The 25,132-nt window shown below is 34.0% G+C and overlaps 1 protein-coding gene across 2 annotated transcripts in view; it reads left to right on the top strand.

Moving 5' to 3' along the window:
- Positions 1 to 25,132, top strand: part of PSMD14 (proteasome 26S subunit, non-ATPase 14) — a 101,616-nt gene that overhangs the window by 57,342 nt on the left and 19,142 nt on the right. For both annotated transcript variants that reach the window (XM_072751721.1, XM_072751722.1), the window contains exons 4-8: positions 982 to 1,053; positions 1,276 to 1,395; positions 4,763 to 4,833; positions 5,811 to 5,961; positions 20,945 to 21,052. In XM_072751721.1, the coding sequence (XP_072607822.1) occupies positions 982 to 1,053; positions 1,276 to 1,395; positions 4,763 to 4,833; positions 5,811 to 5,961; positions 20,945 to 21,052 (522 nt within the window). The remainder of the gene's footprint in view (positions 1 to 981; positions 1,054 to 1,275; positions 1,396 to 4,762; positions 4,834 to 5,810; positions 5,962 to 20,944; positions 21,053 to 25,132) is intronic.

Genomic DNA, 25,132 nt, shown 5'->3' on the forward strand with positions numbered 1-25,132 from the left:
ACCCAGTATTGAAAAACAAGAATGCTTTCTGTGTGCAGAATTACATGTATAATAGTCATCTTGAGGGTTAGGACTCTCTGTAAATTACCTCATGCCTCTGAATATTATAGTTAAAAGAGGCTTATTTTTGATGAAGAAGACATAGTCCTTAGGGAAAACGTAGTGTCTTTCCTTAACCTATAGTAGGATAAATAGTACCATTTGTTTTAAAGGTAGTAGTCAGAGGGATGCCTGGGTGGCTCAGTGGTTGAGCATCTGCCTTCACAACTCAGGGTGTGATCCTGGGCCTGGGGATCGGGTCCCACATCAGGCTCTCTGCGGGGAGCCTGCTTCTCCCTCTGCCTAAGTCTCTGTGTCGTTCATGAATAAATAAATAAAAACTTTAAACAAATAAAATAAAGGTGGTAGTCAGAATTTGAAAATATTTTCATGTTAGCGACACCAGTCTCAGCCAGTTTGTTCACACCTGGTGCACTCCCATTAAATTTGTTGTATTGGGGAGGGGAACAACTTCATCAGGGTGAAGTGCATAGTGTGTTGTTCACAGCTTTTTCACCATGGGATTAGAACTCTTCTTCCCCTCCCCCCAACTATGTCTATGTATCTGCAGAGATCCCAGAGCCCTAATGTACATGCAGTCTGTACTTGAAGATCCGTCTCAGATTGCAGTAAGAAACATGGCTAATTGGTGCATTTTAGTTGTTTCATAGCAAAGGTAGATTAGCATTGTTGAAAGATTTAAGCTTTATATCTATTGGACACTTGCCTGAGAACTAAGTTTGATTTGTTTTCCACAGGTTTGGTGTTTACAAAGTTGTTTTGATTATTTGTGTTGTACCTGAATAAAAGGATACTTGAGAATAAAAGGATACTTGATGGGTTTTCTAAAAAATCTTAAAAACAATCAAATTTATTAACATATAAATTTAATTTTAAACTCATAAACTGTGTGTTTATAATAATTGATGTGCTTGTTTCTAGGGGCCACCTACAGATGCTCCTGCAGTGGACACAGCAGAACAAGTCTATATTTCTTCCCTTGCACTGTTAAAAGTAAGTATTGAATAGAGTCACTTGCTTTAGAGAGCTCTTTTGCTTTCACTCTCTTTCCCATGGGAATATTTGTTATGTTAACCCTCAAACTTAAGCCATTGTTTTTGGTGCATCTGTAAAATAAGTGTTTTATTTTCACTGAAACAAACTTAGGTCCTTTAAGATAAAAAAAAAGGACCAACGATCTTAAAGCTTTATATCCACCCATCTTCCTCTTTGCAGATGTTAAAGCATGGTCGGGCTGGAGTTCCAATGGAAGTTATGGGTCTGATGCTTGGAGAATTTGTTGATGATTACACCGTCAGAGTGATTGATGTGTTTGCTATGCCACAGTCAGGAACAGTGAGTACTTTTTATGGTTGCCTGCTGTAAGTAAATGTGTTTCTTTTCTCTTTCCTTTCCCTATGCAAAATAACTTTCATCACATTACATTTTCTCATCCTGATAGGAAAAATCCGTCATAAGATTAATGATAGAAATTTCTACCCTGTATTTAATTGAATCATTCATCTTTTAAATGCATCATGAATTCCCTATAGGTCCAACAGACTGAATGATGCTAGCATTAAGTCCCTTAACTCATACTTTGAGCTTTAACTAGGGTAACATACTGGATTTATAAGTTACCCTAAAATACTAGGTTATTAATTTGAACACTCAGTTCAGAAGATTTTAGAGACTCTCTTTTTTTAAAAGATTTTATCTATTTATTTGTGAGAAACAGAGAGAGAAGCAGAGATACACGCAGAGAAAGAAGCAGGCTTCATGCAGGAAGCCCTTTGTGGGTCTCAATCCCGGGACCCCAGGATCATGCCTGGGGTTCATGAGCCAAAAGCAGATGCCTGACTACTGAGCCACCCAGGCATCCCGAGACTCTCTTAATGAGACTTTTAATTCACATAAATTATCTAGTCCTCATGTTCTGTTCCTTTTTATTTGAAATATGCCCCCCCCCCTTGTGGTTATAAATGACTCTTAAGCTTAAGATGGCTTAAATGACTCTTTAAATGTTAAGTTTAAAAAAAAAAAACAAAAAACTATGGCAAACTTCAGTTCTTTTTGTCCAAGTATGGTAATTTCTTTATAATGGAAGTATATTACATATAAATTTTGGAAGTCATCCACTTTACCTATTTAGAATGCATTATTCTTTCTGGAAGGTTTTTGTTTCGTTATGCTATTTTGTTTAATGGCATTGGACTTGTGTAAAAAGGTATGCATTTAGAGCTAAAGAAAATGACCAAAAGACAACCACCATTCTGACTTTCTTACAAAAAACTACACACATATCCTTCTCATCTGTTTGTCTAGAAATATAGAACATGTATATTTTTCAGATGGATGTTTTTTCTCTAATCAACATTTCTCTTACTGAACCTTTTAAAATAACTGGGTTAAAGAAATTGTTGTCATACAGTTATTTGCTTTGAGGCTCGTAACTGTTAAGTATACCTCAATAAAGTAGATAATAGAGAAAAAGAAGTTATGTGTTTATTTTTCTTATTATTTATTTATTTACAGAGTGAGAGCATGCAAGCGAGCTGAGGGGTAGAGTGCAAAGGGAGAGGGAGAGAATCCTAAACAGACTCCATGCTTGGCGGAGTCCAACTTGGGGCTCTATCTCATGATCCTGAGACCATGACCTGAGCCAAAATCAAGAGTCAGTCACTTAACTGACTTAGCTACCCAGATGCCCAAGCATTTTAAAGATTTATTTATTATTATTTATTTAAAAGAGAGTACACGAGTGAGGGCATGCAAGTTGAGGGAGGGGCTGAAGGAGAGGAAAAGAGAATCTCAGGCAGACTCCCTGCTAAATGTGGAGCCTGACTTGGGGCTTGATCCCAGGACCCAGGAAATCATGACTTGCACTGAAATCACAAGTCAGATGCTTAACCAACTGAGCCACCCAGGCACCCCATTAAAAAATGATTTATTTAGTTTTTATTATTTATTTTAGAGAAAGAGAGGCTCCAGCATTTTAAATAGTTACTACAGATTGCAGTGTATTTGTAAATAATGCAAAGAAAAATACTCAAATTTTTCTTCAATTGGACTAATTTGTTGAGGTTAACTAATTTAGATCTGCTGATTTTTGTCTACCTGGTACCCACTGTATTTATTTTGTACATCTGAATATAGGGAAATATGCCATGTATTAACTAAAGATTTAGATTTATATCATAGACTATTTTTACTTATATTTTCCTTTTCATGTCAGAATAAGAAAAACATAAAATTAACTAGTATTTTCTGTTACATGTGGTCCTTATCAATTATAAAAAAGAGTTCTTAAGCTTTAGTATCATTATTTCCTTGTAAATGCTTGTTTGACAGAAGAAGATCTTGATCTTCATGTTCATTCCATGTAGTAGATTAGAAAGATTTTTTTCTGGCCCAAAAGGTAGCAAACTATCTGTAAAGACATATATTTGTCTCATATTCTTGTGTTTTTTGTTATTTTTTTAAAATACCCTTTAAAATTATTTTTAAAAAACCTTATCGGCAACAGATTGTATACCCCTGTTCTTGAGGATGCTTTCTCAGTTAGAATTCAAAATATTGTTTGTTTTGGTGGGAAGAAAGTGCTTCCTAGTATTAGAAGAAAGCCTTGTAAGAGTTATAATGGCAGTGATCTATCACTGGAGAGGTGACATGAATGCCTTTAATTCTTCCATGTTCTAAAAATTTTTGGTTGAACTAGCAAGATAATGCAACATTTAAAACAGTTGGTTATAAAGTGTCGCCAATGGGGAATTGGAGGAGGGGCACAGGAAGTGGGAGAGAGAGAGAATCTTTCTTCTTTTTTTTTTTTTTTAAGATTTTATTTATCCATGAGAGATACAGAGAGATGCAGAGAGAGAGGCAGAGACACAAGCAGAGGGAGAAGCAGACTCCATGCAGGGAGCCTGACGTGGGACTCAATCCCGGGTCTCCAGGATCATGCCCTGGGCTGAAGGCGGTGCTAAACTGCTGAGCCACCCTGGCTGCCTGGGAGAGAGAATCTTAATGAGCTCCATGCCCAGTGTGAAGTGCAATGTGGGGCTCAATCTTACAACCCTGAGATCATGGCCAGAACCAAAATCAAGAATAGTCCTTTTAGTTAGAACTTATTCCCCTCCCAAACTACCCACCCACGAAACAAACAAAAACTACTCTGGGAAACTCATAAATTATTTTCCTTCTTCAAAGTATTTATATTACCAAGGGGAAAAAAAAGATTTCGGGTTGTTGATTATTATAATAGCTGAATAGTTATAAAATTTCGGATGGGATGGAAGAGAGACATAGTACTTATCAGGTATCAGTAATGGCATTTGAAAGTATGCTTGCCAAGGTAGGTCTAACCAAAAATAGTTGGTTCAATTATTTGGTATTTCTGGTAGTAGTAGTGGTGGTGGTATGTATGTGTGTGAATGTGCATGTATGTAGCCATAGCCATAAACTCTTGATCCCAAAAACTGTCTTAACTGATTAGCTAATAGCAGTTTGATACTTAGCAGTCTTAGTTTTATTAAAGTATGGCTATAATTGAATGATATAAGTAGAAATCAATTATGGGTACCCAAACCTATAAAATTATTTTGGTATCCCAAAATAATATGCATAGGGAGTTTTGGGGTAACTTTCTGTTTATTTAGGATGTAATAAATGTTTGTGGGTCTTTTTTCATAGTTCTAAAAGCTAATTGTGTTTCTATCTAAACTAGGGTGTCAGTGTGGAGGCAGTTGATCCAGTGTTCCAAGCCAAAATGTTAGATATGTTGAAGCAGACAGGAAGGTAAGTAATTATATAGAGGAATAATGGGAATATTTTTATAGCTGTATTTCAAAATCTGTATATTTACGAATATCATACCTAGAAAAAAAAAGCCATGTAATTAATGTAAAAGTATCACTCTCAGTGCTGTGTAACCACCTATCTAGTATCTCTTTTTTCTAGAATCAGAGAAATTTGCCAATGAGAAAACTGCCTCATGTTAAAATTCTCAACCATCACATAGTAAACTTGGGCTGTAGCTTCCCTGTTTAGCATATGGAGTTCCTGTGTAGTCACTTATAATTGAAAGAGCTTGTATGTTCCATGTATTGGAACTGAATAAGATTCTGAATATTTAATTATATTAGGCATATGATTTTTAAAAAGAGAGAAAGTAGAATTCAAATGTTCTTCAAGTTCTCCCCCCCGCTCCCGGATTAAATCTCAATAGTTGTCATTCTCTTGCTCAAATTCTTTTACTGTGGAAGAAACTTCAAAATTAATGTTAGCAAAAGGCTCAGCAGCTGAGCAGAACAGTGCAAATTGGTTTTTGACTGAGTTCCTAGTTCTACTGCTGGTTTAATTGATATTTAATCCTTTCACAACAGTGGATCCTGGTGTCCATTGTTAAAAATGTACTCTTCCTGGAAAATCCAACTCCCAGAGCTAAGGAGTTAAGGAGTAGATATTTACTTGAATGCTGAAAGGGTAAAAACTGGCTCAGAGAAAGTGTGGTAACAAGGTGAAAAACTGAAAGCCTTATCTACCACTGCTAATGTGCATCTCTTAATGATAGCACTCCTTTGTCATGCTTATTCATTTCCATGTTTTCTGGATAATATGGTGTATGATTTCAGTGTTTCTAATGGTGCTTTTTCACACCTGTGTGTTTTTCATTTCTTCTTAATTTATATCCTGTTAGTGTGTTGTTTCTTTTCATATCATAAATGTGTATTACTTGTTCTGTTCTGAACCGCTGAATGCCCTCTTTGTTTCAGGCCTGAGATGGTTGTTGGTTGGTATCACAGTCACCCTGGTTTTGGTTGTTGGCTTTCTGGTGTGGATATCAACACTCAGCAGAGCTTTGAAGCCTTGTCGGAGAGAGCTGTGGCAGTGGTTGTGGATCCCATTCAGAGTGTAAAAGGAAAGGTAGAGTAGATTATATCTTTATTAGCATCTACTGCCACATTCTGTTTATAGATACATTAAATTAAAATTTCTTTTGTTTAAAGCAGGATTCTTACACACACAAAAAAATCCCTGTCTGTATACTTAAAAAAACAAACAAAAAACCTGTACAAGTCAAAAAATGTGTCTTGGTATTATTAGCAATATAACTACTTAGATATTTGTTTCTACTGTAATCAGCTATTGTCTAATCATAAATGTTTATTTTTAAATTTCTTTTTATTTCATAGATTTAAGAATGTTAAAAAGCCTGTGTACATATTTTATTAATATTTTAATTAACATTGTTCTACCTTCCTTTATTTTAAAATGTGGGATTGGCACAACATTTTATATATCTAGTTAAAGACACTGTTTTGCAGACATTGTGCAGGACGTATTATGGAGTTGGATGTTCCAAATATTTTAGACAATGAAAACTTGACCCAAAGACTTAGTATCAGCCACTCGCATTTTTGGAATGAGGACACAGATGAATGATTAAATATGCTAAATGATTCTGAAAAGAGATTAACTTGCAAAGCATATTGGGTTATAGTTGTTCTTTGTTGAAATCTTTTGTTCTTGTTTAGTTCTTTTTTCCCCCCTTCGTTCGTTCTCTCTCTCTCTCTCTTTCTTTTTTTTATTTCTTTCTTTCTAGCCCCATATGCCATTTTCCTATTTCCTGCCTCATGACAGCAGGGAGCAGCTCTATTATCACCTTCACAGAGCTGTCTGCAAATGTGAGAGGCAATTCGATTTTGCTCAACCACAGGGAGAGTGGATTAGAAAAACTACAGAACATAGAGAAATTGGCTAGGTGGTTACTGCTTTAAAATACTGCTGAGGTGTCTTGTTTGAGCATGTACTTCCATTGTAGTGTAGAATAATTGTTAAAATAAAATCACAATACATTTATGGAATCGTTTTTATGCAGCTTTTACAAATAATTTTTAGAGCACTTAAAAATAAATATTAGCTTGCTATCTATCAGACCTGGAGTTTCCTAGTATTGCAGATTACATTTACATCTGCTCAGCAGCTCAAACAAACTAAATATGGCTGTTAAACATGGAGTTTTTATCTGTCATGATTTGAAGTTGAACACTTTCTGACATCATATTATTATGATGAATAAAAATTGAGGCCTTCTCTAAATCATGATCCTATTAGATGTGATTTAGCTTTTCAGAGATGAAATCTAGCCACAAAAACAATAATAATAGAAACTGATATACTACACAATTCAGAACGGATTACTTCTGATGCTTGCTGTTTACCTATATTTCAATTTACTTTTTTTAAACTAAGTGTATTGTTACTTAACTGTGCAGATAAAGAGTTGAAAATCCTTGACTTTTGTTAGTTTTTTGAATTAAAGTACAGTATAATACTTCTTAAGTTTAATTCTCTGATAATTAAGGCATCTTTTTAATAACTCAGATTAACTCATGTAGGTAATAATTATTTTAGAAATATAACAGAATTGTCTGATTAAGTCCCCCTACCGTGATATTTACAAAAAAATAATTGAAGCTTAATGTTAAATATAATTAGAGTTCTATTTTGTTATATTAGTGTATCTGACTTTTTATGATAATTTACTTGTGATGGTGGCCACTTTGAAAAGGAAAATATAAACTTAAATACAATGAAAGAAGACATTCTCAAAACAATATAGTAAATAAATATGTATTTTATTTTTAGTTAGCTTGTTTATAGTATCTTAAATGGCAGTTGTAGTTTATATTGTATAGTTAAAAGAATGAGCTCCATTAAAAAATATACTTGTATGACATGACTTGACATATGGCAGAATGTAGGGTTTTTTTTAGTATATCTAAAGTTACTTTATAAAATCATAAGTATCACTGTCTAGGTTTATATGTCATGAAAAATATAGTATAACTATCTATCACTGATGATTCACATCACTTCTTATACCTAACATGTAGATTCATATAATTATACTACCTGAAATAAGGATCCAGTTCTTTCTTAATAATGTAACTTCCTCTATAGGATATCTGACTTTGGTTATAATTTCTGGTTCTTTTAGTGTCAAGACCTCTCAAAACTATGACCCAAATTAAATGCTAGTAAATCCATGGCCAGAGTGTTCCAGTTAAAATATTAAACCTAAGAATATAAGCTTACAAAAAATGAAGAATAGCCCAGGATTCTCCCTCCCTTTTCCCTGCATGTGATTTATCAAAGCTGTCAAAATATTTAGTAAGACAATGATTGGATCAAGAGTTAAAATGACAATCTATATGTAAATTATTCAAGTTGAGTCTCTGTTCACTTAATACTTCTTTCCTGTAAATTTTATATTTTCATTTTTATAAATCCTAATATTATCTCTCTCTTTTTGAGTGATTAGGTAAGCACTGATTCTTTGCAATCTCATTAATTCATATCTGATTTCCTTTTATAGTTAACTTTACTTTTTATGGAATTATTGCATACCAGGTATTACAGTGATAAATATTCATATATTCTTTTCATGTATTCTTTAGTAATTCTGCAGATATTATTCTGCAGATATTATTCTGCAGATAGTTATTACTCTATTTTATCAATGAAAGGGTAAAAAAAAAAACTAGGGTCAAAGAGATTACTTTGTCCAAAATTATAGCATTATTGAGCAGCGGCACAAGGATACAAATCAGGTCTATAAAATTTCAGAACTCAAGCTGTTTTACTGTCTCTTTAATATTAGATAATTATGAATTATGTAATTAGAGTAACTCATGATTGGAGAATGAGTACCAGAGGCCATTGCAAGACTTTTTCTTAACTAACATGGATCAATACCACTCCCTTTTCTTTAGTGTAAGTCAGGGGAAGGGGCTACATATTTTATCTAAGTTCTTAGTAGTTCACTCTACTACTTATAGTAGTTACTATGTATTAATTGATTATCCTCATATACTATTTGTTGTATTAATTTTAAGAAGCAATTTAGTCAGACTCATTCATGTCAGCTTTTGTGACATCCCTAGGACTAAACATTGAGACCTACATAAATAATAAAATATACTTATATATAAAGAATCCATAGCACTCGGTATATTATATAATCCTGTAAATATTTAAAAATGATACAGGTGGAAAATGATAATAACATGTATAATTTAAATGAAAAGTAAGCTATAGAAATTACTGGTGTGTGCTTCACTCTAAATGTTAAATGGTTTTTAAAATTTTGTTTTGCTTTATTTGTAAAATATACATATTCACCTATTCTAAGCTTCAGTTCTCAAGTAGTAAAGTGGCAACCTTTTGCTTAAAGTTTTGTTATCTTGTATATTCCACCCACAACTGGACTTGATCCCACAGCAAATTTAAGAGTTAATTTAACTTGTAAATTATACAAGTTATATTATATTTCTTATATATTTCTGTATAAGATTATATTTCTTTAGGGCAAAAAGAATGATGACTTTGTGCAGTCATAAAACTACCATGCAACTATACTTTTGAGAACCTATTCTCTTATCATAATTCCTGTCAGTAAAATGTTCAGATGTTACCTGCTAACTGATAACAATCTTTGTATTTGCTCTCTATTTTGAAAACACTGAAAGAAAAAAAAAAACACTAATAACCCTTCAGTGCATATAAATCTTCACAATGGCTGAATTTTCTTGAGAAATTTTCATTCATTCTGATCAGAAATACAACTTATCAGCAGATATTTCTTAAGTACATCTGATGTACCTGTGTGCTAATGATTCTGGCATATAAAATAAATAAAAAACCAATCTTTGTCTTTTGAGAAGATCAGTCATATACATTTTGTGTTTGCCAGATAACATAGATCTAGTGAGCCAGATAACATTCTGCCAGTTATGTGCTGATAATCTTATATTGCATACTGATAGAGAATACAAATTACACTGATACTGCTTTGTTTCAATAACTAAGTATTAAATTGGTTGCTAGAGACAGAAATAATTCAACAAATACTTAATTCAGAAACTTGTATGTGCCAATATGCAATAAAATGCTACTTGTATAACAAACATAGTAAATGCAAATTGGAAGAAGAGAGAAATGGTATGACTGCACAAAGTAAATGAGCTTGGACTGAGCTTTGGTGGATGGGCAGGACATCACTCAGAAAAGAGAAGTTTGTCCTTCTGGAGAAGAATGTAGAAATAATAGAGGTGGTATACTTACCTCTTTGTTCATGCTTCTTTCACAGATAGATTAGGATGTAAAATGAATAGTTTTTGATGTTATTGTTGTTTTTATTCAGCGTTTTATAAAAAAGATGGGGCTTTGAAGAGTAAATGCAAGTATAGGAGGGAGGAATTAGGGAATGAAAATTATAAGAGCTTACCTTTTATTTTCAGAGATTTAGAAGGTTTTATGTTTTTCAGTGTGGCGGGGGGAAATACTTTACTTATCCCAGAATTTTCAGATGGTGGAAATTTAAAACTACTCAAAAATAGTTTTGTTTTAGCTTTTTCTTTTATTGTTAAAAAATACATGTCATAAATGGGGATAGAGTAATGAAGGGCAAAAGGCTTTGGGATCAGGCCTGCAGTTGAATCTCATTTTTATCACCTTATCTCTTCTTTATGGTATAACTTTGAGCAAGTTATCTGATCTTTAGCTTTAGTTTTCTCATCTATAAAACGGGGCTTTTAGTACCTATCTCATAGTATTATGAAGTGATATGTCATGAGTAGAATGCACATGCCATATAGGAGATGTGCAATAAATGACATTTTATTCTGAAGATTAAATTAATTGCTCTTAAATTAAGATTAATAGATAGCATATTTTAAAATATAGAATATGAGTGTTTCTGAAAATTTTATTAAGAACAGGTCTATAACTGTGTTACAAACTTCAAGAAGGTAAAGGTAATGACTACAAAAGAAATGAAAACTTTCCTTTGTATTTTGTACCTCCTAATTTAAGAATACTCTTCTGAATCAGCTGATTTTTATTAAGCACTATTTTTCTGACATATTTCTCTCAGACATGCTGAAGAGAAAAATAAATACTTTAAAATTCTGACCTTTGAAGTGATTATGATTAATGTACTACAGTCAAAACCATTTTGGGTTTTGTGTTATCTCCTCTGCAAGATCAAGGCCTCTTTTAGTGGAGAAATGTTTTCATATCTGGGAAATCATGTAGTGTCTGGAAAAAAGACGTTTTCTTCAGGACTCCTGGGTGGCTTAGCGGTTGAGCCTTTGGCCCAGGTGTGGTCCTGGAGTCCTGGGATCAACTCTCACAGCAGGCTTCCTGCAGGGAGCCTGCTTCTCCCTCTGCCTATGTCTCTGCCCCTCTCTCTTTCTGTGTCTCTCATGAATAAATAAATAAAATCTTTAAAAAGTAAAAAAATTAACAGTTAAAAAAAAGACATTTTCTTTGTAAATGTTTACAAAATAAAATCAAAGAATGAATGTGTCAGTGGCCAGTTATTAACATTTCTGGCTTTTAACATATAAAAGACTGGTAAATTTTGTGAGGTTTAGTAATTTTTATAGGTAGTGGTCATAGAGACATTTATTAAATGAGTGAAATGTAAGATTGATAAGGTTACTGACCCATTTGTTCATAGATAATTACCTTGATGAATTCGAACCTTGTGTAATCAGAGCTAGAATTCAAGTTTAATATGCTATTTGTCTTCTAAAGGTAGAGAAAAATAATCAGAATATCTGTTATTCATAAGATTTTATTTTGATCAATATCCCGTAAGGGTCAGTTAGGGCTGGTTAGTCCTACTCTCAAATTGTATACACATATACACACCTTTTCTTCATCTAGTTTTCCAGATTGCAAGAGAAAAATAGAAAATAGGACACATAAAAATTCTATTTCCACTCCTAATATAGCTCTGTGAGCATACCCATCCAACTCTTGGAACAAGTTTAGTTACTATATTATCTTTTGTTTGCTTCCTGTTTTATACTCTTATTATCAGAAATTGTCAGCTAGGAATGTTAAAGCAATTTTATGTTTAAAATTCTAAGAAACATAAATCTTACATAGGTTTAACAGTTCTTAGTATAGTTCTTTTAGTTTATAGTTTCTGTGTTAATAATATAGTCTCTGAGCTACTTTGTTATTGTTTAGTACTTGCCATGCATTTCAAGTGCTATAAATCTTTTTCACATTAGTTCAAATTAAACTTTCAATAAAGATAAAGGAAAAACTTTTAAAACACTTCCTGTTATCTATAAGAATGTTATTTATTGACTTTTGATTCTGAAATACTTTTCTCTCCCTAACCTAATGATCTTTGGTCATTCAACAGATACTTAACACTACTGTGTGACAGGCATATACTGGAGGCCTAGTTCTCTAGTTCCTTGTTAATGCCAGTTTTGTACCAGCAAATGCAGACTGACTTTGTATAAGAAGCCTTTCCATAGCCCATATATTTTAATAAATTTAATATGTTCTTATCATTGTAACTTCCTAAAGAAGTTAGGATTGATTATGGTGCTAGATATTCTTGTAGGTCATAGTTGATTCCTCAGTAATTATTCTTAGACAACTAGTAAGCTGATTAATAGATACCCACTGCCGCTTTTTACATTCCAAATTCATTTACTCTGTGCAGTTTTTATTCCAGATTAAACACAGGTCAGTGCATTGTGATGTTTGAGTTTTTCAGTTTAGTATGCTGTGGAAGAGTATTTTATGATTTCAAGACTGATCAGTGAGGAGGATCAGTGAGGAGGAAGTATATATTTTGTAAAGCTAGTGATTAGACTTTTATAGATAACAAATGGCTGTTTTTGAAGGAAAAATAACACGAATGATAAAACTTCATATAAAATGCTTTCTTTGGAGCTTTTGATTCAATAGATATTTATTCTGTACCATATTATATGTGCCAAGTATTCTGCTGGGGAATGGATATTTGGTGGCGAATAAGACAAAAACTTGCTGTCAAGTAACTAAATCTAATGGTCTTTTCTTGCTTTTGTGTAAAGAGAAAGTGTTACATCAAATAGCTTGGTGATGAAGAGTACTAGCTTTGGCATGCTGTGTATGTACAAATCATAGTGGTATCACTTTGCTGGTTGTGTTATCTCATTTAATTTATCCAAGTTCTCTGAGCCTCTGTTTTCTCATGCATAAATTGTGAATATTAATGCCTATCTCTTGGTTCAGAAGCTTAAGCAAGATAATTTCTCTAAATATTTAATTGAGAAGCTCAATAAAAATACATAAAAGTGATATACAACCAAGTATTAATCTTTACATATTATTCTTGCAATAATGACCTTGCCTAATGAGAGATAGCAGTTTGAAGCATATATTTGCATTTTTCTTTGATGATGTTAAAGTCACAAGAAATGTATGTAAGTCCCTTATCCACCTGCCTTACCACTTTGTTAATTTGGTTGAGCTCTAACTTTTAGTCTGTAAAGCTTTTTATTTCTTTCCTTTTTGTGGAACTCTCAAGAAGCATACCAACTGTATTGCTTTAGTTTGTGTACCAGAAAGGAATCTGAAGTCACTTGTTCATTTTATATAGGCTGCGTGAGTAGCCACCAGATACAGTTGGTATTCTAAGTTGGTATCAGACCAGTGACCCAGAAGTGAGTCTCTTGTAGCTCATTAACAGTCTAGTTCAGTTTTAAGTTTCTTGTTTATTGGTCTAGAAATGCCTGTTATGCAGGCGTGTCAAGATTCTAGGGGTATTGCTACTTTTATTTATTTATTTATTTTTAAATATTTTATTTATTTATTCATGAGAAACAGAGAGAGAGAGAGGCAGAGACACAGGCACAGAGAGAAGCAGGCTCCATGCAGGGAGCCTGACGTGGGACTCGATCCCGGCTCTCCAGGATCACGCCCTGGGCTGAAGGCAGATGTTCAACCGCTGAGCCACCCAGGTGTCCCGTATTGCTACTTTTATAAAGAGATAATAATATTTAGTATAACTGTATACTTAAAAAAAATTAGGAACTGGGATGCCTGGGTGGCTCAGCAGTTGAGCGTCTGCCTTCGGCTCAGTGTGTGATCCTGGAGTTCTGGGATCGAGTCCCACATCCAGCTCCCTGCATGGAGCCTGCTTCTCTCTCTGCCTCTGTCTCTGCCTCTCTCCCCTCCCCCCACTTTCTCTCTGTGTCTCTCATGAATAAATAAAATCTTAAAAAAAGAAGAAAATAATAATAAAATAAAATCTTTTTTAAAAAATTAGGAATTTTCCTAAGGAAATAGATACCTTTAAATGTTTCTCCCTAACATTCTCTTCTCTTTTCTTTTCCTTTTGTAACTTCTACCCCCCAATGAGGGGCTTGAACTCATGAGTCCAAGATTAAGTCACATGCTCCTCTGACTGAGCCAGCCAGGTGCCCTCTCCCTAATTTTCTGTCGATGTTTTTATATGTCAAATATCTGTGGATGCCAAATTTATAATCCTGAAGTAGTTTGGGGAGTAACCTTTTCTAACTTTAACACTGTATTGCAGTAGCAATACTCTGCTTTGTTTACCAGGTCAGTTGTGCTCCAAGAAGCAGACTCCAAAATGGGGTTAACTATTCAGGAGATCTAAATTTTTTTTTTTTAATTTATTTATGATAGTCACAAAGAGAGAGAGAGAGAGAGAGAGAGGCAGAGACACAGGCAGAGGGAGAAGCAGGCTCCATGCACCGGGAGCCCGACGTGGGATTGGATCCCGGGTCTCCAGGATCGCGCCCTGGGCCAAAGGCAGGCGCCAAACCGCTGTGCCACCCAGGGATCCCTATTCAAGAGATCTATTAGGGTAAATACCCATGATGGATAAACAGGACAAGCAGTATAGGTGTGACCCTGTGGAAGGAGAAAGGGAGGGTAGAATTGGAAATTGGGTGGAATTGGGAAGATAGGTATAGTATCAGACTATACAGCATGTTTCTGAGAAAGTTTCAGTCAGACTGATGGGAAATCCTTGAGACAAAGTTGCCCTGGGGAGGAATCCTTTATTTGGCAGGAATGGCTAGTTTCTTGTACCCCCACTTTGCTCGGTCATTGGCTGGGAGCAGCCCAAAGGAAACATGACCTGGGGTGACCTCCCAGAAGATCCAAAGGTGTAGCATGTGGAGGTAGTGAGTTAGCTACGCTTTTTGCAGCAGGTTCTGTTGAAAAGAGGTCTGAGCTGGGTAGCTCTGTGACTGCCACAGTTAATAACATTAAGAACTACAGTGGCAGGTATACCTGTATTTCATGTAATCTTATCACCAGCTCTGCGGGGTGTCATTAATGAGCAAATGGGGTCATTAAGAGGGTAAATAACTTATCCTTGGTTGCTGAACTAGCCAGTGGTAGAACCAGAATTGTAACTTAGGCAGGATTCTGACTCCAGTGTCTCAAGTATTTAAGTACCTATATCAGACTGACTACATGCATACCCTAAAAAATTCTGCCGAACTTTACTTTGTGAAAGTTTTATGAATCTAAAAATGTCTAATTACCTTTTGCCATACTAGTTTCTAAAGATCCGTTTGTTTTCATTAAGGCATACATGTTCAGAACTTGTGGCTTTACTGTTTGAATTTTGATGCATGTCTTCACTTGTCAAAAAAAGTACATTATGCTAGTTACACCCCATCCCCCTTTTCTCCCAGTATATTGAAGTTGTACTACAGATCTCTAGCTACAGTAAGCAGTTCTCCAAGGATGAAGAAAGAAAATGTACATACACATAGGAATTTCTTTTCCAGAGCTAAAATTGACATTTTATAAATAATTTCCGTGTTGCAAACTTGAGACTAAGAAATCACAGCAATTCAGTGATATGCATTTGGCATGAGTCAGTTTTAGTTCTTAGTGCTTTTCATTGGAAATGGCATAAAAAGTAAGATTTCTTTGAATTTTTTATGCTGTGGGCTTACAAGAGACAGAAGATGTTTTTCTCTTATAGATGCCTGGCAGTGCATGGCAGCAGAAGTAACGAAAGGGTCACAAACCCCAGCAGTACTTCCCAGGTCACATGCACCCTTAATTTTTAAAGAATCTAGAAACACCCTAAGCAGTTGATAATAGGTCATTTCTAGGTGATAAAGGGTATTTGATATGGAGTACTGCTTTTCTTTCTACACCTACCATTTTTTATAGTCATTTAGAGACTTTATGTTTTTAAATGTGTAACAACTGGTAACTGAATTACAGCTCTTTTCTTTTTTTGATATTTGATATTGATTTCGAGGTCTTAAAATTTTTCTTTCAAGCTTTGTTAAAAAAATCATTTCAGTTTATTTTATTTATAAGCACTTCCCACAGTCATTGACTTCAATCTAAGTGCAATTAGAAATGCCAGAGGCAGCTACTGTTAAAAAAGAGAGACAGAGACAGAGATAGAGAGGTTATAATTATAGTAACTACTGCCAAAAGTGTTTGTGCATTTTTCTTTCAGACACCTTTGTATTAAAGTAATTTGAAACTTGACAATATAGCCTCCTTTGATGTAAAAATTGGGAAACATAGATTGGTACTTTAGAAATTTAGTCTTTCAGTGACCTAGCAGTTGATATAAAAATATGAATTTGAAAATAAATAGCATATTGGGTAAACTGTACTGTACTCATGAAAGGAGCCAAAAAATTATGGATTAAACTGAATTTGAAAAATAATTACAGTTTTGAGTCCTAAACCAGATTCATTATTAAAATGAAATGATAGGTCCTTGACCCTTGGGTGTGCTTGGAATAAATATGGAACACAGTATTGTTTTTAAAACTATTTTGCTTTTATAAGCTAAGACAGATGTACAAAAAAGATGCAGTTTTTATTTTGTATTGGCAGCTTCCAAATATTTAGTATCTATTTCCAAGAGTTGCAATTAGTAAAGCAACCATGGTACTGAAATCTGCACATCCCACAAGCTAATTATATTTGCAAGGTCAGAGTGAATACATATTTTCAGAAAAATAAAGGGTTATATAAATATGTGTCTTCTACTTGGCTGTTATATCACAGTTTGTTGATCTGGAGTATAATGTGTACAATTCACAAATTTGTCTGATAACAGAAAGTGGTGTGTGATTGTGTTTATTTTACTAACCAGTATATTCACAGCAATCACTTCCAAATATCTCTCCAGTAAAGATGTGTTAATTACAAAACAGACAAGGTCTTCTATTATATTAAAGCTACTAACAAGAAGACAGCAGGAATCACACATGTAAATAGCATCATCAACCCCTATTTTAGTCCTCTGTTTTGATCTGTGAGTTGCGCATAGACCAAAGGTGCTATTAAAGACTGAGTGTATGAAATAGGCAGCATTATATGAACAAAATTTATTCAACAAGAAAACAGACCTTTAACATGAATTTAACAAGCCTGAGAAATTATAAACTATCATATGCTGCAGATTCATGCAGTGATAATAAACAAAAAAGGAAAGTAAGAGGTTTCCCTAAGCTAGCCAAACTGCTAATGGTTTTGTTATAAGCTGTCTACTGTTGCAGTGACCTCTGAAAAGTCTCAAGGCACTTGTACCAGAAAAAATTAAATGGTCAGGCTGGTGGATGGAGATACAGTGTGGATTCAATGTGGGATATAGGACCTTCAGCATGGAAAGGAATTATAAAAGTCTAGCATCACATTCCTGAAAATACTCTTTATACTTTTGTTTGGAAGTTTTTGTTATTATGTATTGATGCAGTAGTTTTTGTGCAAAGTTTTTTGGCTAAATTACTATTTGGATTTATAAGCTATAAACTGGACTGGTTTAGTGTATGTATACTTTAAAACAAACTGTTTAGAAAATTCACCTAGCTCCAAAAATGGATTCTTTCCCCTGTCCCCTTCCCTATACCTTAATTAATCTTTGGGGGTTCCTTGTGCCAGTATACTGTATCTAAGATTTCCTTTCTTATCATGGAGTGACCACTTTGCTGTCATTCTGTTGCATCATGCTGTAAATACATAAACATGGAGAAACGCCTTCAGCTTATACACACCTCCAAGTGCTCACCAGGGCTTTTTCTTGAATCTTACTGTGGCATAATTAACACCTTCTTCACCCATTGCTCATTAGTGCACTGGACATTAATGAGTCTATTTTGATAGGTTGCTCTAAAGAAGGAACCTGCTTATTCTCACAGTGCAAAAGGCAATTATAAAATTGTACAGAAATTGAAATGTAGACTATATTGCCATATTTATATTTTTATTGCGTACTAAATCTAATTTTGGTTTGCAGGTTGTTGAACATGTTAGTTTCCTTAAGACAGTTGCTATAGCAATGGCAGCAAATTCCTTTAATCTTGGTGTAGTTAAAGTATTCTTTTCTATTGGCTATCATATTGCTACTCAGGAATCATCAATCTAAGCATGTCATTCACATAGGCCATCATTTAATACTTCAACAATATATTGCTTTTAAATCTTTTTCTCATTTTTTAATATAATTTAATTTTTTTAAAATTTTAGATTTGTTTCTAACTGATGATAATACCTACTTAGCTGGTATTTTTGTTTCCTTTTTATGAGGTTTCACACCTGCTTATAATATTCCAGAGAAATATTATGGAGATTTTTGCATGTAAAATAGCTGCCTGCTGTTTTAGTTTGAAAGTGTTTAGTATAAAACAGTATACAGACATTTTGTTGTGGTATATGATGGAATTTTCATAGTTTTGTAGGATTGTTTTTTTCCTGCAAATGATTTTATTGAAATCTTAAAATGGAATCAAAATACTCTAAAATCATTTGGGCCAAAATGATGCTTTGCTTTTAAATTTACCGGAGTACTTAAATACTGGAGTACTTAAATAACAGTGTTTTAATTTTTTTTTAATTTTAAATTTTTTAAAGATTTTATTTATTTGAGAGAAAGATAGCAAGAGAGTGCGGGGGGGGGGGGGGGGGGGGAGGGGGAGGGAGAAGCAGGCTCCGCATTGAACCAGGAGCCCAACATGAGGCCCAATCCCAGGACCCTGGGACTGTGACCTGAGCCGAAGGTAGAAGCTTAACTGACCTAGTCACCCAAGTCCCCTCTAAATGGTGGCAGTTCTTAATCCTGCACTTACTTATTTAAGTTACACCTATCTTATTCAAATGGTCATTTTTCTCCTTTTGCTTACATCTTAATTTTATTTTATGTGCTTTTGTTTTTTGTTTTTTTAAATATTTTTATTTTTAATGATAGCCACAGAGAGAGAGAGAGGCAGAGACATAGGCAGAGGGAGAAGCAGGCTCCATGCACCGGGAGCCCGACGTGGGATTCGATCCCAGGTCTCCAGGATCGCGCCCTGGGCCAAAGGCAGGCGCCAAACCGCTGCGCCACCCAGGGATCCCTTTATGTGCTTTTGAGTAGAAAATTTTACTTCCGTATTTTTTAAACAAGTGTTTGAAATTATTATAATACCTTATTAAAGCATGTCTGATATTAGTACCTATTTTTATTGTTTCATGAAAATAAATGATTAAAAAATCTAAGTACAAGCAAGAAGTATAAATGTAGGCCATATTTATTTTTATATAAATGTGAAAGTTAAGTCTGAATTGCAGTTATTGTATAAAAAGAAAAAGGAGTTTTCACAGACTATTAAATCATGTATGTTCTGGGGATAGTTGGTTTTATTTTGAGGCAAGAGGACTCTGGGGAAATTCAAACTGTTAGAAATAAAAGCAAAACTCAGAGTTGATTTTTTTTGGCCTGCCGGAGTGGACACTTGTAATAAATGCTTTGGTATAAGTTTGTATCCTTTGTACTGTTTGTTGACTCTTCATGGTAGCCTTTGGAAAGGGTAGCTTTTTTCTTTCTTTAGATCTTATTCTTTAGTATACAGCATGTGTACATATACAAACAGATTTTTCAGACTTGATTAGATTTCATTTGGCTTAACTTGAAAATAAATTTGATTTTCTACTTAATTATACTTACTCAGCTATACTCAAACTACAAAGAAATGGAAAACAGTCTAGTTGATGGTAGGTTTTATAATGTTAATAAATCACGGTTTAAGTACTTTTAAGGCAAATCTAGAAAAATGTATTATTCTGCTTTAAGATTTTTTTTATGTGACAGAAGTATTGAATTTATTCTCTAGGCAATTGATTTAAATTCCCAGAAAGAAGCATCTGTCTTAAAGTCCCAGTGCTTGCTTTATATAAAACTTTACAACATTTAAAAGCTTTGACGAGTTTTTTCAAATCCATGATGACGAACAGAAAAAAAGTGTTAGGATAATATATGATTCTTGTTAAATCTCTTAATATATAAGGGCTAATAGATGATACTGTATCATGTAAGAATTTGGACTCTTTTTATACAGAAATAGTGAATACACATAGAAAAAGAAGGGTACCTATTATTACTTCCTTACTATGAACTTACGTCTGTCTCATTCTATACCATGTTCCTGGCTTTTAAAGCACAGATGACCTTGGTTTTCTTGTATTTGCCTCCTATTCTTGACAGTGGCTTGGATATTTAAGGCCATCAGACAAGGTATAAAGTCTTTTATAGTCACAAGAAGTAAAAGGTATCTGACTAGAAGAGAATACGTGGAGCAAGTGCCTTTCTGGCTGTAATTTTGTTGTCATTTCAAGTACTGTGGTAGTATAATTGATGTGACAGGGCTGGGCTTTACATGTGGTCCCTTAGCTTGTGCTCACTTTCAGTTTTAGTTTCTCTTTGTCATTCATTTTGATTAGGTAAAATTTAGGTGACAAACATATGCACACCAATGAAGGCTGTTTGGTGTGGAAGTTTAGTAATGATGTATTTCAATAATAAAGATGCAAAGTTAATATTTTTCTTTACTGCTTCATGAAAATTGCAATAATTGGTGTCACCTTACATTACAAGATAGAGGGTGGTGTGCTGATGGCACAGTCAGCAGGAGGTTCTTTTTTATTAATATTATAATTAAATGATTTTCTGGAAATAGGCCAGAAACAGATGCAAGTTGATCATGCCTGTCCACTGTTGCTTGGCATCATCACTTGCTTTTTTAAAAAGAATTGACCTGACACCTTATTTTTACAGGTTGTTATTGATGCCTTCAGATTGATCAATGCTAATATGATGGTCTTAGGACATGAACCAAGACAAACAACCTCAAATCTGGGTCATTTAAACAAGCCATCTATCCAGGTAATGCCTGTATTTTTTTTTTTTTTTTTTGTATTGATAATGTGTTAAAACTCTGTTTTACATTTTAAAGCCTATTATAAATGGCCATTTTAATATCTAATACTTAGCATTTTGATTTGTTTGCAATTAATTTTTCTTGTGCTTGAGAAGAAGATTATGGAAACACTTCCATAAGTTAGATTTGCTCACTTATGAGTCTGTTTTTAGTGGACTCTTTAAACTTACCTAACATAGTTTGAGTATACCCTTTAAGGGAGCATATAAGAGCCTTTATCTTGAGAATACCTTATGGCTTTGCATGGTTAACATTGTAGTAAAGGACTGATACAAGTTTTGGGTAGAGTGCATTAGGGGTATCATTATTGATTGGTTAGATATTTCTCATGGCATTAAAAATGGGAAAATTGGTATACTTTAAGAGACAGAAACAACTCATAAATGGCACTTAAAATTTTCTGCCTTTTTAAAATTTAATCTCTACATTTAAAATGCGTCCAATATATATCTATATTATTACTTTTTATTTATATATTTTTCTTTCTAATAACATCAACCACCATTATTACAGTTATGCAGTCATTTAATATCCTCCCGAGTGATTGTTTTTTTTTGTATCATTTACATGTCTCATTGTTTTTACACAAATCTTTATTGTCTGCAAAGATTATTTTAAATGTTTTTTAATGTACCACAACCTGTGTCTATATAGTTAATTGCTTCTCTGAAGATTAATTAAATGGACAGAAATACCATGTTTGGTTAAATAGAACACATAGGACAAAGACATTATAGTAGCTATTGCTTCTTGCCTTCTGAAGCCTGGCTCTGTCATATGATTGTCTTCGGGGAGTTGTGGCTTTGACAGTTAAACATGGTTAAGCCTGGGTTACACTCTGATAACTTTACACCTTTAGATGCTTACTTTTACAGCAGTCACTCATCTGAAATCTTTGTCAAAGTGAAACATTTTGTTTCTAAGGATGAGGTGTGCTGCTTTTAAATAAAATTGCTTTACAAGTCAGGAAAAACTACAAAGTTTAATGAGTATGAAATAAGCTACCAGTGTTTTTGATTGGGTACAGACAAGCCCATGCTTGTATGTTCCAGGAGAATATATTATTGGACCTGTTTAGCCTGTGATAATGACCTTTCTTATAAACCCCCATAGTATCATACTGCTTCATTATTTTTTTGCCAAAGGTTAAGTAGCATCTCACAATCCAAGGTCATTGTGATTACTACATGGTATATTTCTGCCAGAAGTTTTTTACTAATTGCAACTCAACGGCCACCTGTTGCTGATTTCATCTTTTAAGTGTAAACCCTGCTTTTTAACTTTATAAATTGAGCAAAATCAATATTAAAATTTGTTATTTTTTCTCTAACAATCCAGTTTTATTTTTTAGTCCTACCTTATGAGTCTTAACTTAAGGTGGACCTTATAGAGCAAATTCCAAACCCAAGTTAAGAGGACCTATGTGTATAATAGCTACATCATTGTTTTTCTTTCATTTTAGGGGTTTTTTTTTTTTTTTGCCTTCTAATTAAAATTTGTAAATATGTTTATTTCACAGTTTATGTGGTGCCCATCAGAATGACCTCTATCTGGGTGCTTTATAGTTTTAAGACAATTTCAATACTAAAACACTCAAATAGGACCAAGCCAACAAGTAACAGAACAAAGCCACACCTTAAAACTATTTCTTAGTTTTTTTAAGGCAAGCTAGAAAGAAAACAACCCAGAAGAACCTGAAGTAAAGTTAATATTCATAATAGAATTTTAATATATGTTAGCAGAATCTTGGACTCAGGGATCAGAAGCCTTTCTGAAAGGGTGTTATTTTGAAGATTTGTGTTAAGAGAGGCCTTGTACCTAAACCAGCTTTTTAATAGTAGAGATAGAAATCTGACAGCAACCATCAGCACTTATGCTGGTGATCACTATTGATTTTCTAACACTGATTTTTTTACTCTTATAGTAGTGGGGGAATTATTATATTGTAGACTACTGTTTAATAGTTTGAGGAAAGTTTAAAACGTGTTAAGAAAAAGATTATAAAATAGGATATACAAGTTCTTCTCTTTGCAAATACATGTTTTATAATCTGTGCCTATCTATCTATACCAAGATGTTAGTATTGATTACCTTTGGTGGTGGGATTATGGAATTTTTTTCCTTATTTTTCCTTTTCCATATTTCTTAAACTTTCTACAGTGAAACATATATTACAGAAAATTTTATTTTTAAAGCACTAAAACAGTGTTGGAAATATCTACCACAAAACAAAACTAATAGAGTTTACATTAATATTCAGGTTTTAAGTAAGAGAAGCCATTAATAACCCTGAAAGGGAGGCAAAAGTATAATGCTTACATTCTAGACTTTTGTTTTAATATATGAGACTTAGTATTATTTTGTACTTAGAACATTTGACCATTATCAAATGTATAGGATTGAGGATTAACAAGCATTTATTTTAGTAACTAAACATTTTAAAACCATTTCACTTAAAAACTGTTCAAAGTATTCCAGATCCTTATGAGCCATAGTATAAGTAAAGATTGGGTTGTCATCTGCTTAGAAATTTAGTAACTATTGATGCACAGGTGCATTGTGCAAGGACTGTGAGCCTCTGAGTATAGCCCTGGGTACAACTGCATTGTCTAACAGAGTTAAGCTATTTGAAAAATATCGTTTTCAGTGCTTACTGAACAGTTATAAAACAGTTGCCCTGGAAGAAACCATTGTGGTCATTTTGTAGATGAGAGAACAGAGAATCCAGAAAGTTTGTAGGCTTTGTAGTGAGTTAATGTAGGAACTGGTATTCGTAACCTAGGCTCCTGGCTCTTTATACTATACTTGGGAACTTAATTAATTAAATAATTAACTTAAGCATAGATAATATATTAGTTCAAAATTCAACAGGTACAAAAAGTATTGAAGTGGAAACTCTTCTTTTGCCTTCTGCCTCCCAGTTCTCCACTGTAGAGGGAACAACAAAACACATTTTGTTTCTTTTCAGAGTTATTATACTTATATGAAGAAAGCTCCATTTAAAAATATGATCTAAGGGATATTATTTAACTCCACATTTTCACCTTATTATCAGTGTGAAATAATATAAGACAAACAAACTTATCCTTGGATCTAAATAAACATGCTTTGCTTTTTTAAAAGCATGGAACTTTTTTTTTTTATTTTTATTTTTTTACCTATCAAGAACTTCTAAAAAGGTTATTATTGGGCACCCCCGGTGGTGCAGCGGTTTAGTGCCACCTGCAGCCTGGTGTGTGATCCTGGAGACCCGGGATCAAGTCCCACACCAGGCTTCCTGTGCGGAGCCTACTTCTCCCTCTGCCTGTGTCTCTGCCCCCCTCTCTCTGTCTCTATGAATAAAATAAAATCTTAAAAAAAAATAAAAAGTTTATTATTATTAAACAGTTCATAAGCCGTCTATTTTATAATATGCCTGCTTTTCCATAGCAGTGAGTATATGGAGATGTAATTTTAACTTCTTCTCAGTAGTCTGGGCAGTGTCAATGAAGTATGATGAGGGTAGGTTTTAGTTGCTTGTAGTTATTTGACACAGTCATTATATAAGGAGCCATTTAAGTAAAAGATCTTATTTTAAGATCTGTTGTTAGCAATCCCTTTACATAAAATATGGTTTTACACAATTCATTCCAGCCTGATAGCTGACTGCCTCTTATTAACTATTTATATTTTTATTCCGTTTCTACCACCTTTGCTCATACATCACTATTGTTTGTTTGTTTTTTAAGATTTTTAAAAAATTTATTCATGAGAGACACAGAGAGAGGCAGAGGCAGAGGCAGAGGGAGAAGCAGGCTCCCTACAGGGAGCCCGATGTGGGACTTGATCCTGGGACTCTGGGATTACTCTGATCCGAAGGCAGATGCTCAACCGCTGATCCACCTAGACATCCCACATCACTATTGTTATAAGTTTTTTACTTTTCCTTCTCACTGTGATTTATGCTATAATGGTTTAGCCAATCTGAACATTCATTGGGATTAAGTATCTGGTCTCTCAAAGATATATCTAGATCACATGAATGA

The sequence above is a fragment of the Vulpes vulpes genome, chromosome 3 (genome assembly GCF_048418805.1).
Source record: "Vulpes vulpes isolate BD-2025 chromosome 3, VulVul3, whole genome shotgun sequence".
NCBI lineage: Eukaryota > Metazoa > Chordata > Mammalia > Carnivora > Canidae > Vulpes > Vulpes vulpes.